The sequence below is a fragment of the Diachasma alloeum genome, unplaced genomic scaffold (genome assembly GCF_001412515.2).
Source record: "Diachasma alloeum isolate Michigan unplaced genomic scaffold, Dall2.0 Dall_scaffold_00672, whole genome shotgun sequence".
NCBI classification, from domain to species: domain Eukaryota; kingdom Metazoa; phylum Arthropoda; class Insecta; order Hymenoptera; family Braconidae; genus Diachasma; species Diachasma alloeum.
Genome location: NW_021680804.1, coordinates 203,694 through 222,043, shown reverse-complemented (window position 1 = coordinate 222,043; position 18,350 = coordinate 203,694). Strand labels below are relative to the sequence as shown.

The 18,350-nt window shown below is 36.6% G+C and overlaps 1 protein-coding gene across 3 annotated transcripts; it reads left to right on the top strand.

Moving 5' to 3' along the window:
* The first annotated feature begins 324 nt into the window (after positions 1-324).
* On the top strand, positions 325-18,128 carry LOC107044074 (cleavage and polyadenylation specificity factor subunit CG7185). Of its 3 annotated transcripts, XM_015265818.2 has the most exons (9): positions 325-406; positions 3,396-4,349; positions 10,725-10,842; positions 12,302-12,412; positions 12,524-12,675; positions 13,385-13,682; positions 14,074-14,338; positions 15,488-15,568; positions 16,119-18,128. In XM_015265818.2, exons 1-9 carry the CDS (start codon positions 350-352, stop codon positions 16,318-16,320), a joined length of 2,238 nt encoding a protein of 745 aa, XP_015121304.1. In that variant the 5' UTR covers positions 325-349; the 3' UTR covers positions 16,321-18,128. The 3 variants fall into 3 exon arrangements, with proteins under 3 accessions (XP_015121304.1, XP_015121303.1, XP_015121302.1); XM_015265817.2 differs by having other exon boundaries at positions 12,320-12,675; XM_015265816.2 differs by having other exon boundaries at positions 12,302-12,675.
* The last annotated feature ends 222 nt before the right edge of the window (positions 18,129-18,350 follow it).

The following is an 18,350-nucleotide window of genomic DNA, read 5'->3' as shown; positions in this document are numbered from 1 at the left end:
AGTAGATAATAATAATTGCCCCGGCGACAATATAAAGCTTCAACAATGCAGAAGAAGTCTATTTTTCAAAGCCATTCATCTTATTGTGTAGGGGATTCCCGTCCTCAAAAATTTTTCTTCTCCAACTGAAATGGATTATTTTCAAAAAATGAAGTTATGTCTACATTTTGTTCCCCTGAAATGAAGTTTAAGTGCATTAGGAATCCTGAAACCCCCTAGATGTCGCTCCCCTCCACTTCCAAAGGTAAACAAAAAACTATGAAGGACCGTTTCTATAAAATTTTCCTCGAACTCAGACATGCGGCTTGGCGCTCTCATCGTCGAGCCAGTGAGCGTCGGTGACCGTAAAATGGCGGACGGTGACATTGATCTGTACGCCGATGATCTTGAACAAGACTTTGCCCAGGTAATATCAACAAAAAAATTCATACAATTGTACTGAAACCTTTGCTAAATGTGGAAAGCGTGTTTTACAAATGATAGGGATAACTGTGTGCTCATAGAAACACGGGATTGTTGACTCGAGTGTTCGGCGTCATGGAGGAGTCTCGATAACGATCGGCCCTCCAAAGCGGCTCTATACCGCTTTCGGGACTTTTTTTTTCATCGTTCCAAGTTACGAAAATGCTAACAATTGTCGGTTATTCGAATGCGTTAATCATTGAGTACTAGCAATGCGACGTTGAGGCTTCAACAATGAGAGTTACTGGGGGGTTTTTCCAGTCAGGAAATGGGATTGGTGCATGATCGGATTATTGGCGAATTTCGTGGGGAGTGAGTGGGATAAAAAGAAACATGGAGCTGATGCTCGTCCATTCGATTCATGAGGATTCCGTCATTGTTGCACCTAGTTTACATTATTGGGATATGTCAGGGTTTACGTTGCGTATGGAGTCGGAATGCTCCAAAACAATTCTCCAATATTTTCCGTTCGTGCATTGATTTGGTCGTTAATTGACCTGGATTTTTGTTGGGGGCAAGGGAGGCTTGTGAATTACAGACAAAGCTGCTGGGGGTTTAGGTCAGATAATTTCTTCGTCGATAACAATAATTTGGGAATTTTAATGTCAATCGGAGCAAATGTGAAACAACTTTCTCATTGAACTTTTAGCCACTCCAATTGAATTCACGAAATTTTGGAAATAATTGACTGATATGGATTGATTAAAAAGAGGAATGGGGAAATTTCCAGTTTTTCAGTGCTATGATTCTTTAATTAACATCTCGGTATATCTCAGGGAGGTGACGGAAATTCGATAAGAACCTTCTTTGTATTTCTCAATTTTTTCTATAAAAAAAGTCCTCATGATAGCACATTCAGACGACTTCCCTTACATGCAAAAATTTTCGTCAAACTCTTAAATTCCTCTTAAATTTTCAATTATGTTTGTGAATATTTGAAAAAATAGCTGAAAAATCCCTCATAAATAGCACCCCCCCCCTCTCCGCACATCTACTTATTATTCCAATCATTCGATAATGACCACTTTTCTAGTCGTTAAAGTGCAAGGCAATCATTAACTACAGTTGGTCAAAAAAAAAGAAAATGTCTACTCACATTTAGAAATCGTCCTTAGAATTGTGACACACATTCTATATTAAAACAAAAGAGTTCGGAATCCACAAAATTCTCCAAACTTGTAAATATTTTTAGTGTAATATTCATATGGTTCCAATGGAGAAACTATTCCCTGGGGATTTTTCTAGTTGTTGATAACAAATTGTTGGGCACGAGAAGAAGTATGTTGTTGTTAATAAGCGGATTATGGAGCCCGCCAGATGCTCCCCTCAATTTTCCGTGGACATTAACAGACAGAAACTGAAAGCATTCTTGAAACTAATACTGAAATATTGAATTCTTATTATTCAGTTTGATGGGACCAAACAGGAATTAAAACCGAGGATATCCTCCAAATACTCATTTATTGTATCGCTACTTTCGATTCATTCATCTTTTTACAAAGATAAAACTGAATAATATTTTCAAGTTAAGAAAATTGTGGCAACGTGACTTCGCTCCGAAAATTGAAATTCGATGATATCTCAAGTTTTTTGTTGCTAATGTTGACTAAATTTTTTGGCACGAGTTCAGGCATCACAATACATTCTCTTACCACGATAAATTACAAATTGTTAATAACAGTTTTGAATAATTTTTTTTTCAGTTTCACTTAATATTCATTCAATTCAAAATATGTTTATAAATATTTAAGAAGAATAATTTACCAAATTTCATGATTTTTTTTGCTTTTTGCTTCAAAATGGAAGCATTGTAATCGTTCAAATTTAAATTTTGGATTTTTTTTTGTTATATCGACCTATTATGATCTAAAAAGTTCGAAAATGCTATTTTTAGACCGTGCCCGTACGCATGTATGTATGTGTGTGGTCAAGTTTTTCTTCAATTGTTCGCTATTGAATGGATGGAATTGAATCTTTTTTTTTCAAATGTAGGTATTATTGAGCCCTACCCATCGTCATTGATTGAAATTGAATTCATCGATTAGTTTTTAAAATTTTTGAATTTTTTCGAAAATCGATTGTCCCACGATAACTAAACAAATGTTCTGAATTGATTGAATGCTGGCTTCAAAAATTTGTTTGGCCGTCCCATTGACCGCCTTCGAAGATGAAGACGATAGCAATAATCGTTATTTTGATTTATTCGAAAATTAAAAAAAAAATTGTGTTTTTTGAAAATTAAAATTCCGGGGATAACTTTGAATATCATGCTTCAAAATGAATTCAATCATAGCTTACAATGTTTATTTTAATGCCATTAAGTTGAAGTTAAAAAATGATTACGATAGCCTCATCGGTTGATTTGATTTTTACGATGATTATTGAAAATTTTGAATTTTTCAAGAATTTCCCTGAAAGTGAGCTTTCTGATGGTTTCTTCAAATGTGATGTTTCAAATTCATTCAAATACGTGCAAATAAAATTGTTCTATTGACATTTTATTGAAGGGCTGAGGGAGAGATAGAACTGTAAAAAAGTCAATCGGTTGTATAGAAGGAAATGGATAATAAGAATAGTGATGTTGATAACATTTAACTAAGTTGAAAATCTGACCAAATTAGGTAAAAGGAAATCGTATTCAATTTACTAAAATCAAATAAACAATGAATTATACATGATAAAAGGAAATAATGTGCATCCATACAAAAGCATATTGCTAATTTATTTGCAAAAATAACTATACTGTCTATAATACATTTCTCACTTGTTCGAGTTAAATCCGCAAAAAAAGGACTATTGGATTGTTTATCGCCTCAAAAATTTTCGTTGTATTTTGCGCCTTCCGCTACAATATACTTCCATTCTTGAAACCCTCGTTTCTTGCCACTTTCGATTAATTAACATTTTTGAAATACAAAACTTAAAAATTCCAGGATGAATTCGCTGGTGACGGAGTGGACCTATACGACGACGTGATAGCTGCCCCCTCAGGTGGCAACGGTGGAGTGACGACGAACAACAGTGGTGGTGGTGGTGGTGGTGGCGGTGGTGGTGATTCTGACACTCCAAACACAACAAACGAGGAGACCAACGGTAATGCTCCATACCACCAACTCGGCAACAATATTCAACCCAACCAAATCGGCAGAAGGCACCAACTGTACATTGGTAACTTGACCTGGTGGACAAGTGACCAAGACATTACCGAGGCCGTTCAAAGTATTGGAGTGACCGATTTCGTTGAAGTGAAATTTTTCGAGAATCGTGCCAACGGTCAGTCCAAGGGCTTCTGCGTTGTGTCGTTGGGGTCTGAAGGTAGCATGAGATTGTGTATGGAGAGGCTTCCCAAGAAGGAGTTGCACGGACAGAATCCAGTGGTGACATTTCCCACTAAACAGGCGCTCAATCAATTTGAGTCCCAGTGTAAGACGCGACCAGCCCCTGCACCACAGCAAAATCAGAGCCAAAAGTCTCATAATCCCCATCAGCATCAGTCCTCGATGCCCCCTCATCAACAGCATCCACAGCATCCCCCGCATAGTCAGCATCCCCAGCAGAATCATGGGCCCAGGATGATGATGGGACCACCCCAGGGACCCAGGCCCCAGAGGATGCCCCCTCCTGGGATGGGACCACCTGGACCTGGCAATGCTGGACAGCAGGGACCTCCCAGGATGCATGGACCTCCTATGGGCCCTGGTGGCCCTGTGCCTCATCACATGTCTGGGCATCCTAACCAGGGACCACCGCCTCCTGGATATCAACAGAGCCACTGGAATGGACCGAGACCTAATGGACCCCCAGGACCTCCTAGGGGACCCAATGGTGGGCCTCCTCAGCAGGGACCTCCTGGGCCTGGACCTGGACAGCATAGACCCCCTGGAATGGTGAGTCTTATTGGCAATATCAAAGGTTTTGCAATGTTCATCCAAAATCGTAAGCACTTGGAAAAAATTAACATTCAACTAATAGACAGATTATTTTCTTCATGTTTATGAAAATTTCTATGCATTAACCCTAATTGACTACAGTAAACTCTCCCTAGCTCTCCACTTTCGGGGGACAGAATTCCAAGAACGGAAAGCTAGAGGTTACCTCTTCCCTACGCGTAAAAGGCGTGTCTTACGAGAGACACCGCGACTATTCGAGCGAGAACCTATCACCATGCCCCATAAACTGTTCTAACCTCTTCATTACGTGTTAAAACCTTTCAATTGGAAGTTAGTTAGTTAACAGCAATTGAGTTGATGATAATATCATTTCTCGATAACGAGAGGCTCAATAAAAAATTCGGGGTTGAGTTGGGCGTGAGAATAAACCTCGTTTTTTCGAACTTACATCATGCGACATCAATGTGTCTAAAAGCATAAATTTTTATTCCAACCTGAAGCTCATTTTTTCCCACTCTCTCAACAAATAATTTCTACTTTCCTCTTTGCTCAGTGATGAAGATATCGGGGTATAAATGCCATAGTTTCAGTGATTTATGTATTTAAACTCCCAAATTTTTCTGATGTTTTTGACGAAACGAGATTTTTTTATGAAAAAACGAGTTTGTTATGATCACTTTGCCACTTGTGGAGATTTTCTTTATTTTTAATCCACCCTGCACTGTTTTTTTATAAACACCGAGTTCGTTGGCAATAACCTCAATAGGAAATCCATCGTCCAATTCTTACAAAGCTTTCAATTTGATATGTAATTCGACTTCTGTGATTTTTCTTTTTCTCTTCACCACACTCATGTTGAGGTTATGCCGTCGCGCATATGCAAAACACACCGACCGGCAATAGAACTTCCCCTCTAGAGCTCTCACCCATGCGTGACGTCACACACGTAGTGGGAATCAGGGTTGGGCAAGTAAATTACCTTAGGTAAATTACATGGTTTTTGACCGGTCATAAAGTAGGTAAATTACCCGGGCGAGTTGTCGGTTTTTTGACCTGTCAAAAACCTATGTGGCGCCATCTATTAGCACCTTGGGGAACCGGGAGATTTTTACCGAGAATACCGCCTGTCAGAGTTACAAGGGTAAAAATTCGAAAAAATCATACCCACTGAGGTTATGCCTCGCGAGGTTCAATCGTCGCAAAGGTCATACCTCGCAAGGGTCAAACGTGACAATCATAACTTGCGAGGGTCAAACGTCACAATCATAACTTGCGAGCGTCAAATGATCATAAGCTGTTGCAACAAAGACCAAACGGAATAGTTTCAGATTATTTTTTCTTAATTCATGATCATTCCACCCTTGTTACAGGGAGAGGGAGTCTACTGTACCCAGAAATGAATAAACGTGATACAACAAATGTAGGCAATGGCATAAGGTCATGCGGGGCTTAAATTTCAAATATATCTTACAGGTTAATCATCAATTTGGATATTAGCTTAATTATAAAAAAAAATTGTATATTCCGCTTCGTCAAAGCTACTGTTGCTTTCAATGTTTCTCCATCAACATTTTACTTGAACATGAAATAGTACATTACGTGTCGAGCAACGAAATAGTATATTTCGTAAGGAGTGCAAAAAAGTGTTTTTTGGCGAGTGGGAGGTTTATATCACGAGCCGAAGGCGAGTGATACAATCCCACGAGCTAAAAAACATTTTTTCACGAGTTACGAACAATATTTTTCATTACAATGTGGCGGAAATTCACTTTTTGTCACAGCGTGATGAAAAGGCATCTTTTCAGGTCGTGTGTTTGCGGTGCGAGCCGCAGGCGAGTCAACACGAGTAAATACACGGCCTGAAGCGATGCCGTTTTGTTGCGAGATGCGTATATTATTTTTCGTTCCAGATGCCTGGGAAATTCGGGAGAAACAAAAAAATGACTAATAAGATAAAATAGGATACTTTTTGAGTAGAATTTGCAATTATTGAAACCTTAACCCCCCAGGGCCGGGGCCTTTTTCATTCCAAGCGTGATGTACGCTCGATACAATAGGAATGCGATGATTTCTAATTAACGGAGAATTATAAAATCGATATATAATTGAAGCTACATTATTCATTGTTCGATTAATCAATTTTGAAGAGAGTCATCCACATTTTCATGGGTCGATACATAGCATCGACCCCGTACGTGAAAGGTTATAAGAAGTCAACATGAGCAACCTAGATTGAATCATTAGCAGTACGTAGAAATTATTATCAGCTTTCGCTCTAGATGTCTGGAAAATTCGGAAAAAAACAAAAAAAAATGAAAAATATGATGAAATAAGATATTTTTCAGTAGAATTGTAATTGTTGAAACATTGCCAGAATGATAGTTTTATTTAAACAGTTGACTTTACATGTTTTAAATATCATTTGTGAATATGGTAGTTGATAGTGAAATTCTGAATTGTACATCTTTCCATTTTAATCAAACTAGAGTTTTTATGTAGATCAATTGCATTGAAATTCTTCTTGACGTGCTCTTGTGCTGGTTCATAATTCTCCTCGTTGTGCTCTTGGGTTGGTTCATAATTGGCCTGGATTGAGTCCCAGTCTGAATCATCTGGAAAGTCTAGGCTAGTTGGCAGTTCAATAAATGATTGATTGTGGTTTTTTACTGATATTTCTGTAAGTAATTCGTCGTCTTGTAGCTGTTGTTGTCGCATGAATTTCCCAGACGTAATGGTTTCCGGCTTTTTCGCAGATTGCACATTCTTTTCATCAGTCATTAGTATACCACGAACTTTGGGTACCGATGGTCGTGAATTGTTGTCCAAGATCTTCAACTTTTTTGTGGCAGGTCCAATGTCATCATTTTTAGGTTGCATTTCTACAGTCGATGAGACAATTAATGGAAACATTCTTTTTTTATTTTCTTTCGAATCTGCTAGATAACCTTCAGCTACTGTAGCGGATTTCCAGCCACCATGACGTTTTAACATTGTCATAGTAGCTCCTGCATCAGCAAGAAGTGTTGCTGGTATCCTTCTCAAAGCGTGCCCCGTGTATTCATTTTCATTTGGTAAATTAAAATATGCAGCCATTAATGAGGGCACTAGAGCAATTTTCCGTTTGCCAATAACTTGAATTGTGCATTTTCCGTGCCGATAATTCACCAGAAATTTATCAGATGTAGTAGCTGGGGCTCTCAAATTGCTATATCGCTTGAAAATATCATGAAATTCAACTTCAATTACGAAAGATCGTTGATTGTACGTTTTTGTCTCTGGAATCTCGATAAAAACACTATTCTGTCCATCATCTTCGATATGCTGATGTTTAATTCCATGTAATTCCTGTGTCCTCAAACAACCAGCGATACCCAAAATCAAACAAACTTGTAAATACACGAAAATTTTTTAAAATTGTAAATATTATCCCAAAATATTTATTTTGATTGTATATTTAAATTGTAAATATTTATTCCATAAGCGAAGTGGTAAAAAGAGAAGTCGAAAACCCAGTCAAAAATACTTTTGTCACTCTCTCAGACACTATTAATTGTTCGAATAAATGTCAAAACACCTTTTTTGTAGAGAATTAAATTTGTTTCGAAAAAGGTTTTTTTGACATTTTTTTAACCATTCGATGGTTTTTGTGATATTTACGAAAATATGTACATCTAATTTTTTCAACTTATTTCTTTTTATCACTTTGTTATTGATTTATATTGTAAATATGTTTTCAACTTACTTTTGCAGAAAGGTAGATTGAGTCATTAGCAGTACTAAGGAATTGTTGGATATTGTCCCATGTAAAAGTTTTGGATTTCTTTGGAAAGTAGCCTTTGTCAGTATTGCTTAAAAACGCCTTGATATGGGGCATTTTGTCAACGTCAATACTTTGTCGGTGCATTATTTTTTGAACATTCTCTTATGTATACCAGAATGCAATCTTCCGTAAATTTCTCAATATTTCTGTCCGCACACCATTTTAAAAATGTGTAGGTTATATGGTAGCGCAGTGTAGATTTCTTTGGAATTAAAGTATTGATAATGTCTCGAATCTTAAAATGAATATCGTCGAATTCATTGTCTCTACAACTCATTTTTTTGCTTAATTGATTCGTGTTGCGAATAATAATCAACAGTAGCACCAAATCGTATCACAGCGAGTCGAGTTACTTCACCATATGACGATGATCAGGGTTGGAAAGTAAATTACCTCCGGTAAATTACCTAGTTTTTTACATTTTTTACAACACACGTCGCCATTTGCCGGTATTTGAGAAACCTCCTCGTTTTTCTCAAGACTTGTTGGCTGATGAAAAAAAAAGTTTGAAATATAAATCATAAGTGTTAGACTGTCTAGCACTTATTAACTATGTTAGACGTCATAATGGTTGGACTTCACGTGATCGACGGGGCAAGGGTCGAATGTCACAAGAGTCAAATTTTACAAGGGTCAAACATTTCAAGAGTCACAAGGGAAAATGTTACAATGGTCAAATTTTACGGTAGTCAAACGTCACGAGGGTCACAAGAGGATGGTCGAATTTCATGAGAGTCAAACGTCACGAGGCTCACAAAGGGACGATCAAATTTTACAAGGGTCAAACATTTCAAGAGTCACAAGGGAAAATGTTACAATGGTCAAATTTTACGGTAGTCAAACGTCACGAGGGTCACAAGAGGATGGTCGAATTTCATGAGAGTCAAACGTCACGAGGCTCACAAAGGGACGATCAAATTTTACAAGGGTCAAACATTTCAAGAGTCACAAGGGAAAATGTTACAATGGTCAAATTTTACGGTAGTCAAACGTCACGAGGGTCACAAGAGGATGGTCGAATTTCATGAGAGTCAAACGTCACGAGGCTCACAAAGGGACGATCAAATTTTACAAGGGTCAAACATCATGAGGCTCACAAGGGAATATTGAAACTTTCACGAAGGTCACAAAGGGATCGTTAAATTTTCAAGAAGCTCAAACGTCACGAGTCACAAGGGAATATTTTTTTTTTATCGTTATTTTACATTGCTTCGACCCGGCTAGGGTATACTGCAATGATGATGAAGACTTTAAATGGTTAGATCGCACCATTCTACCCGGCCGAGAATTGAACTCGGAACCTTTCGCATGTGAGGCAACGAACTTACCCACTGTGCCAAGCCACCGGGCGTACAAGGGAATATTTGAATTTCATGAGGGTTGAGTATTACAATAGTTATTTTCCAACGTGTGCAACGGAATGAGCATATCGCAAGAGGGTCAAATATTGCGAGAGTCACAAGGGTCACAAAGGAATACGATACTCTCGTGAAGTTTGATTGTCTCCTTTTGTGACCCTCGTGACATTTAAATCTCGCGAAATTTGAACATCTCCTTGTGGCCCATGTGACTCTCGTGAAATTTGACCTTTGTGTCGTTTGACGCTCGTAAAATTTGATCAGCCCCTTGAAATACTTGTGACCTTCGTGACGTTTGAAATTTGACTATCTCTTTGTTAATTGTAAGGTTATATGTAATAATGAGTTTTTTACATTTTTTACATTTATTACACTCTGTAGGTAAATTACCAGTTTTTTACGTCGTCACGTACAAAACTGCCTCCAGTCCGAGATGCCCAACCCTGCAGTCAGTGATGCCTTTTTTTCTCCATATGTCTTTTCGTAGCCTGTTCAGGCGACACGTAAAAACTACACTTTCCGCTCCAAAATCAGCGCGTAAATCCCGAATTTCCCATGCCGATGGAACGAAAAAGTAATTTTTGAAAAATGAATAAACATCTTTCAATGAAATCGAATGACTTGTTAATCATAACAATTCAATTATTCTAGTGATGAGTGGGTTCACTTGAACATTTGAAGGGATAGTTTCTGAGGGAAATTCATCCAGTACAAACAAAGTGGCGTGACATTTTCCATTGAATTATTCATTTTCAAAAATTGAAAAATTGATCATGATTCACCACGTTGTCTTTGAAAAGATATTAATCATGTAATTATTTTGGTAATTCGCCATCTTAAGAGGCAATGGAACGTATCATCGGAGTACAAAATGGATTGCAAGTTTTTTCGTCGTCAGACGACTATTTTTAGCAAAACCCAAATTGTTACATCATCAATAATCTTAGTATCTATAGTGTGAGAATTTGGATTTTGCTGAATAGTCGTCTGACGACGAATACATTCAGAATCCAGTTTCTACTCCGATGGCAAGTTCCATTGCTTTTTAACTGAATTATGGAAATATATTTTCTGTAAGGAACACCTACAAAAAAAAGTATTTTGTCAGTTCGAGATTATTGATAAGATAACTGAATAGTTGTGATGAAAAATTAGGTTTGGGTGTTAATTTTTTCAATTACTTTTGTTTTGCAGCAATTCCATGGACCACCTGGACCTCCAAATCAAGGTCCACCACGAGGTCCTCCACATCCAGGACCTCCTGGTGATCCACGAGGAGCTCCACCTCGTCCTGAATGGAATAGACCGCCAGGTGATGACAATTTTCAATTATGACTTTTATAAATTGACCTTTAGACGGGAAAAACAGGACTGGTCTTGATAATTCTTCAGTTTCATGCAACTTGAACATTTTCCTGTTGAAATTTTGGTTCCGATTCCTTTTTATCTCTAAAATTAATGAATTACGAAAAAAATGTCTGATTTTTTTTTTGTAAAATGTCATCAATTAAGAAAAGTTCTTTAGAGATTTTTGTCTGAATCGATGGGTATCAGAAATATTTGACGACAAATCTGCAAAGTCATTGTTGAGTTTTTATGCAGATTATGGTTTGCCAGATGTCTCGGCAACTACTGAACGTAGAGAAAAATGTCGGGACAAACATGTTTTGGCATTTACCGTTGAATCTATGCTATACAGAAATTCATATTGTTGTTCATTTCCATGTTACTAAATTAACTTAGAATGTGGTTTATGGGATAGTTGGAAAAATCAGTAAACCGTACTAATTCATTGACGAATCGCGACGTTTCGCTTGTAATTGAAGCTTCATCAGGCTCTGGACACCAATCAAATAAAACCAATCAGTAAAAAATATAATCAAATACATAAATATGCACAAGCGAAATTAATAGAACATTGTAATAATTTCATTTGTTCACAACAAAAATTTCCATAACCTCAATACGTCCACAACACTTCAATCTAATGTTTGAAAACTATTATAAATCGACAAAAACACAAAAAAAACATATAAATAATAAAAACATTCGTAATAAATCTCAAGAACATAACAACATAATTAAATCGACGGAAAAGCAACAGTCTCGCCGGCACAACCAGCCACAAACACCCAAAACCCAATCTCACGACCGCCGGTAGCTCGGCAAGCGAAACGACACGTAAATGTTAGCACAAACAAATTCAACACAGTATTCGAAATCAATAAATATTTACTTTTAGCATGAGAATTCATTTAATGAAAAATCAAAAAAAAAAAAACAATGCACTGAATTTTGCATCAATAAATGAGAATATATAAATCAGTAAATCGGCAAATTCAATAAATTGATATCAAATTACAGTTAAACTAATCAAAACAAAATAATATCATTCTACACAACAGTTCACAGTTTCTTTGAAATCTACTCTCAGTTCTCATAATCGTAAAAAAAACATTATCTTTATTAAATCGTGTTAAATCTGCATTAAATTACAATTACCCCGACGATCCCGGTAGTCGAATACGGAGAATCATCCTGTTACTAATCCCTGAATTATTATCACAAGTAGGGATTATTGAGGTGACTCAAAACTTCAAATATACACACAACTATGCACGTGGTAAATTTGTATATGTTAAATTATCAACTGTTGAAAATGCATATATTAAATCTGTGTGTTGACATTTACGTGTGTTATTTTGACCGGTAACGTCTGAGGATGATAAAAATCAATAAATGTTTTTGTGGTAATGACATAAAAAATTCAGGTATGCATCCTCATCAAGGACCCCCAGGTTTCAATCAACATCAGCACATGCAAGGACCTCAACCAGGCCAGGGTCCACCCCAGAGAGGACCTCCACCAGGAGGAATGGGCGGTATGTTACAAGGCGGTCCACCGCCAGGCCACGGGGGCCCTCAGCAAGGCCCTGCTCCTGGACCCCCTGGTGGTCCAGCACCTCACGTAAATCCTGCATTTTTCTCGCAAGGTCCACCCCATCAGCATCCAGGACAGCATCCAGGCGGCCCACCACCACCTCATCACGGACCGGTTCATGGCCCACCACATGGCCCCCCTCACGGACCTCCTCATGGACCACCTCATCCTCCTCCACATGGCTATGGTCCACCCTCTGCCCAGGTGAATATGAAATGATTGCAGACTCCAATTAATTTAACTTAAATATTAAATGAACATTAGTGACGATTGAAATAAGATGAAGGGATACTCAATTTCATTATTCTGAAAATGCAAAAGTTACATATTTAGAGATCTTCTCTGTTGCTCATAGAAAGTTTTACACAAAATGCTTTTGACTTTTTACTCTGGCATTACTCATGGCTAAAGTAATTTAGTCCTTAGCAATGCCTAAAATAGCCTTAAAAATGTTTCTGAAAAAATCGGGAATATATTTTAAGAGTAATTTTTTTACCTATTTCACATGAATGGCGCAAAATTTTTGCACAGCTGTATAGGAGTCGAATTTCAAAAAACTAATTCGTAATTGTTATTGTACGTATTTTTTCAAAAATTTTGAAACTCAAAAATTAGAGGCCCTGGACTTTTTTTTTACATTTTAAGCGTGTGCGGGACAAATGAACAATAAATAATTGATTTTTTTACACTAATTACTCGTTTTTAGACATATATAATCGATCTTCAATTGATGAGAAATATCACTTCAATCGCCAGCGACTTTTGAAACTCATAGTAGTCTCCCCTTAAAAATCTTCGCTAAATAATCTGACAATCTAATGTCTGCTGATTTCGTTCCCATCACAATGAAAAATGAAGTTATTCCAAGTTATACCGTATTTAATTTTCGCCAATAATGGAGAAAATGTTTCAGCCGCCGTACAATGCTCCCGGTCCTGACCACCGCCCCGAGGAACCTCCTCAGCTCCGTGAAGCGGAGTTCGAAGTAATCATGGATCGGAATAGAACAGTGTCATCGTCAGCAATAGCTCGTGCAGTCTCAGACGCTGCAGCTGGGGAATACGCAAGTGCCATTGAGACACTTGTCACTGCGATATCCCTCATCAAGCAGTCTAAAGTAGCTGGCGATGATCGCTGCAAGATTCTGATCAGTTCTTTACAAGATACTTTGAGGGGTGTGGAGACGAAGAGTTATGGTTCTGCTAGACGAGGTAAATTTCACTTCAAGAATTCTGCTCTTTTAGTTTAATACAAAATCGATGAATCGAATCGATTCATCGATGATCGATGAATTAAATTTCAATTAATGAGGATCGATAGGGCTCAACAATACCTACATTTGAAAAAAAAGATTCAATTCCATCGATTCATTCATTTTTAACGAACAATTGAAGAAAAACTGATACCTACGTACCCACACACACACACACGTACGACGAGGTCTAAAAATTGCATTTTTTGAATTTTTGGATTATACTGGGTCGATATAATACAAAAAATCCAAAACTTAAATTTGAACGATTACAAAGCTTCCATTCGGAAGCAAAAAAAGTAAATCTAAAAAAAAAATTTGAAATGTGATTTTGATTTTTTTCATTCTAGAGCGTTCAAGATCCCGTGACCGCGAACGCAGTCACCGTCGTCGTCGTGAGCGCTCTCGCAGTCGTGACAGGGAGTACAGAGAGAGAAGTAGAGATCGTGATCGTGAGAGGGACAGAGATCGTGATCGAGAGAGGGACCGTGATAGGGATCGTGAGCGTGAGCGTTACTACAGCGAGCCCTACCCCAGGGAGAGATCACGCAGTCGCGACAGAGACCGCGAGCGTGAGCGCGACCGGGAGTACAGAGAGCGCAGCAGAGAAGAGAGGTAAGCCCCCAAAAAAGCCGAAAGTCATCAGACGGATTTGAATTAATCCAATTAATTCAATTTGAGAGGAAATTTCATCGTGAAATCAAACCGAAAATAAAGGGAAGAACGAAAAAGACGAGGAAACGGAGAGACACATTTGCTCACATTTCCATCCGAATGAAATTCAATTAACAATTAAGACAAATGAAACAAAATTCTAACGAAAAATTCGAGCTCTAAAAATGTACATGTTCTCCTTAATTTTCCTGTTTCCAGTGAGAACTTTTCAGCAGAAATTCGACTATAAATATTGTACATATGTTGTTGTTATCACTGATATATTTGGACGAAATACTGATTATAATCAAGACTATGAGAAATTATTTAGGAGCGTGTGAGGCAAAATGGAGCTTTTTCTGATTGTCAATTACTCAAGATCCATAGAATGGAATTGAGATAACTTTGGGCTATTTTTCAACTTCTACAACATTTATTTTGCTTCATCCTCTCCTAATAGTCAAGGATTCGCTGCCACTAGGGTGAATCGACGATGCAACAACTGCACTGTGCGAAATATTTGTAAAGTGCAGCTGTTCAAGATAATACAGTAAAACTGCGGGGTATGAAGATAACCTACAGGGCAGAGGGGCAGAATGATTTTTTTTTAATCAACAAAGAGACTTGATTTTCTCATTTGATTTCCCTCAATGACTCGAGAACCGTATAGTCGATTTTTAAGACATAAAGATATGAGGACAAAAAGGATTTAAAATAATCCATTTTGCTCTGTTATTCTTCCTGAAAAATTCTTGTTATTTATGTAACAAAAAAAAGAGTAGAATAAAAATGTTTTACATAACATTTGGATATACAAATAAGAAAAACCAAAACGTGAATGAAGAATCGACTTCTTAAAATGAATAGGAAAGAACTATTTCAATTTTTTTCATTAATATTCGGGTTCTAATTGATTAATTATGCATTTCCGCTGCATATGCTTCATATTTCCAAGGAGAGAATATTTTTTATTAAAATACGAATCGAGTACAGAGCTAGAGTAGTGCTATCAATAATTATTAGTCGACAAAAAATTGATGATAAATTAAAGAGATAAATGAAAAAGTAGCGAGACAATCGTAAAAATCATAACGTGGTATTTTCCATTAGTACAACACGTCAAGCAGCCAGACCGAGAGTTAAAGAGGAACCGCCCGAGGCGGCACCGGTATCATCTTCCAAGCCGTCTAGGTAAATCTATTTTTTTACATAAAAACAAAAATACAATTATCTATTGAATGCGATGAAAATTATGTTTATTATCCAATTAACTTGGTTGAAAAAACAGAGAACGAATGAGTGTTACTTAATCTGTAAATGAACCATTTTTTTCATCATTTTTTTGCAATCTCCTGTACCTATTAGCCATAGTATCGAATCACTGCATCCTGTGTGTTTACATGTCAACAAAATTTTTGTAAGAAATTGTGTAACAAAATTTGTAATGAATGAAATAAGAAGATCATTTTCATTTATTCATTGAGATTTCCTACCAACAAGCTCTTATGGCATTCTAACAGCAATTATCTGAAATGTGCTCATCAAAGATTGAAATCATCCACTCAACTAAAAAAAAAACTTAATAAACATTCGAAACAATGAGACTCATCTTCTTATTTCAGATAAACCATTGAACTGCAAATCAAATAATTGCAAAAACCTATTAACACAGAGAAAGCTCGTGAGCCAGAAAACTATGTATTCCCCAAAAAAATAAGATAAAAAACCGTGTACTGTCTAGGTATTATGACGATCGCTACAGGGAGCGTGAACGAGAAAGGGAGCGTGAGCGTGAAACAAGCAGGCGGCCAGCTGAACGCGAAAGGGAGCCTGAGCGTGGCGGTGCTGGTGGTGGAGGCGGTGGAGGTAGTGAGAGAGAACGTGAGCGCGAACGTGATCGACGTGATGAGCGTGGCGATTCTTCGCATCGTTCACGACACTGAGTACATGAACACGTTCCTGCATCATCTCATGCAACATACAGTAATAATGACGTGACATCTGCAGCAAATGGACAAGGCAGAAAGACATCAACAGCAGAAACATAATTTCTTTAACAAAAAACCAACAGCAAATCACTCCAAGAAACTTTTAGTGCTTATCGTTGTGACCGATATGAATTTTCCTGTGGCATCCAAAGATTTAAGCAAAAAAGAAAAGAATTGAATTGTGATATCAATTGATTACTTTTCTCTGTCAACTATTAATTTTTATCAATTGGAAAAAAAAACACAGTGGGAGAATACTGCGCAGTAAAATACCAGACAAAATGTGTGAATTATACAGAAAACAATTCAGTGCTTTATTTTCTCTTCATAATGAATTATGTAATGAATATTTTTTCTCTTTCTGTCCTCTTAACAATTTTGCCACATTATATTAATGATTAATATTCTACATGTATACATAACGTATATGTAACAGCACTGTAATTAAGAGTATGTTTGAAAACAAAAATATTTAGATTTAATGTGAGATGAGCAGTGTTACAGTAGAATTAAATAATGATAAATATAGTAATCACAAGTTTAAATCATCAAGAAGCTGATATGCTGCTCAACGAAGATTTTAATCATCCACAGGACACTGTCAAGAGGAATGAAGAACGCTCTTAATGAAAATTTATCATCGGTCTTCAGGGCTCATGCGACAATGCAAGATTGTATTCCTAATATAATGCAAAAAAGAAAAAAAATATTCGGTTTCGAAAAATATATATTACTGAACATGTCTTTACTTTATTCATCTGTGACACAAAATCCTGGAAAACAAAACTAAAACAAATATCTGAGATATAGCAGAAAATTACAAAACAAACATGTTAATTTATTTTTTTCTTTTGCCACTTTATCATAAATGACTCGTGGTTTGTCTGTATTCATCGAATAATTTGGCTTATATTTCACAATTTTTGCAATATGAAATCTCTACTCAATTACTGAGTAATGGAAAAAAACAATGTAAACATCGTATGTAAAATGCTGATGTAAATGGTATTCTTTCTCCTTTTTACTATCGAGGACAAACCAGATAAAAGTAGAGTAGAGTCACGAAGCGGCGCCTTCTTCACATTCTTTTGATTAACGAAACAAATGCGAATTTATAGTTTTTATTTTTAAAGAGAAATCGATATTTTTCTTGATTGTCATGAAATGTTATTTATTGTTAAATTGAAAAATTATGTGGCGCTCTTACATGGTCGTAAATTTTATAAACTTTGTGAGAAATGAATTTAGAGCATACAGTTGAAGAGAATTCGCTAAATTCGATTATATCATCTTCAATTCTCACAAAGTATTTTTTTTAACTTTTTTTTTGGTTGAAAAACAATCCGTAGTTTACCCTGTAGTTGCTCCAACCAATATACTCTTCCTGTCTTTTTATGTTAAAATTTTAGAACTGTCAATTTTTGTCAAGATTGCATGCACATTTTTTTATAATTACAGCTAATGAGATGATTGAGATTTAGAAATAAGTGATCGAATAATGTTTTTCATATTTACTTATGGTTTAATTGTTCATTATTTTCGTATATTCCATGAAAAATAATTTTTGAGAATTTTAAAATTTTTATAAATACTACCTATCAGTGATAATTGATAATTAAACCATAGGTTTTTATGAAAAATAATTCTGAAAGGGTTGATTTTTGATCGATGTCAAGGCTATTCTCCAGTACGCTAGAACTTTATCGATGACAATTATCATTATCTCTATTATTGGAAACAAACGTAAAAAGCGTACATCCAGAGATGACTCATTTTCCATTGACTGAAGCCTAAACTCCTGTGACTGTGATACTATTCATGTGATTTTTCAATTCTCAAAGAAATGAAAAGAACGGAGTTCTTCACTCTCCAAGTTTGCTCAACGAAGCAGAATAGTACATATCTCAATTTTTTTTCTCAGTTTCTCAACAACTCTCACATCTGTACTCAACAGTAATAATCAATCAATTGATTGATTGATCGAT

What these genes read in the sequence shown, in the direction of transcription:
- LOC107044074 (XM_015265816.2), top strand. Translation starts at nt 350, where the DNA reads ATGGCGGACGGTGACATTGATCTGTACGCCGATGATCTTGAACAAGAC. An exon ending in TTATGGTTCTGCTAGACGAG is followed by an intron (nt 13,683 to 14,073) that starts GTAAATTTCACT and finishes TTTTCATTCTAG; the next exon opens with AGCGTTCAAGATCCCGTGAC. An exon ending in TCATCTTCCAAGCCGTCTAG is followed by an intron (nt 15,569 to 16,118) that starts GTAAATCTATTT and finishes TGTACTGTCTAG; the next exon opens with GTATTATGACGATCGCTACA.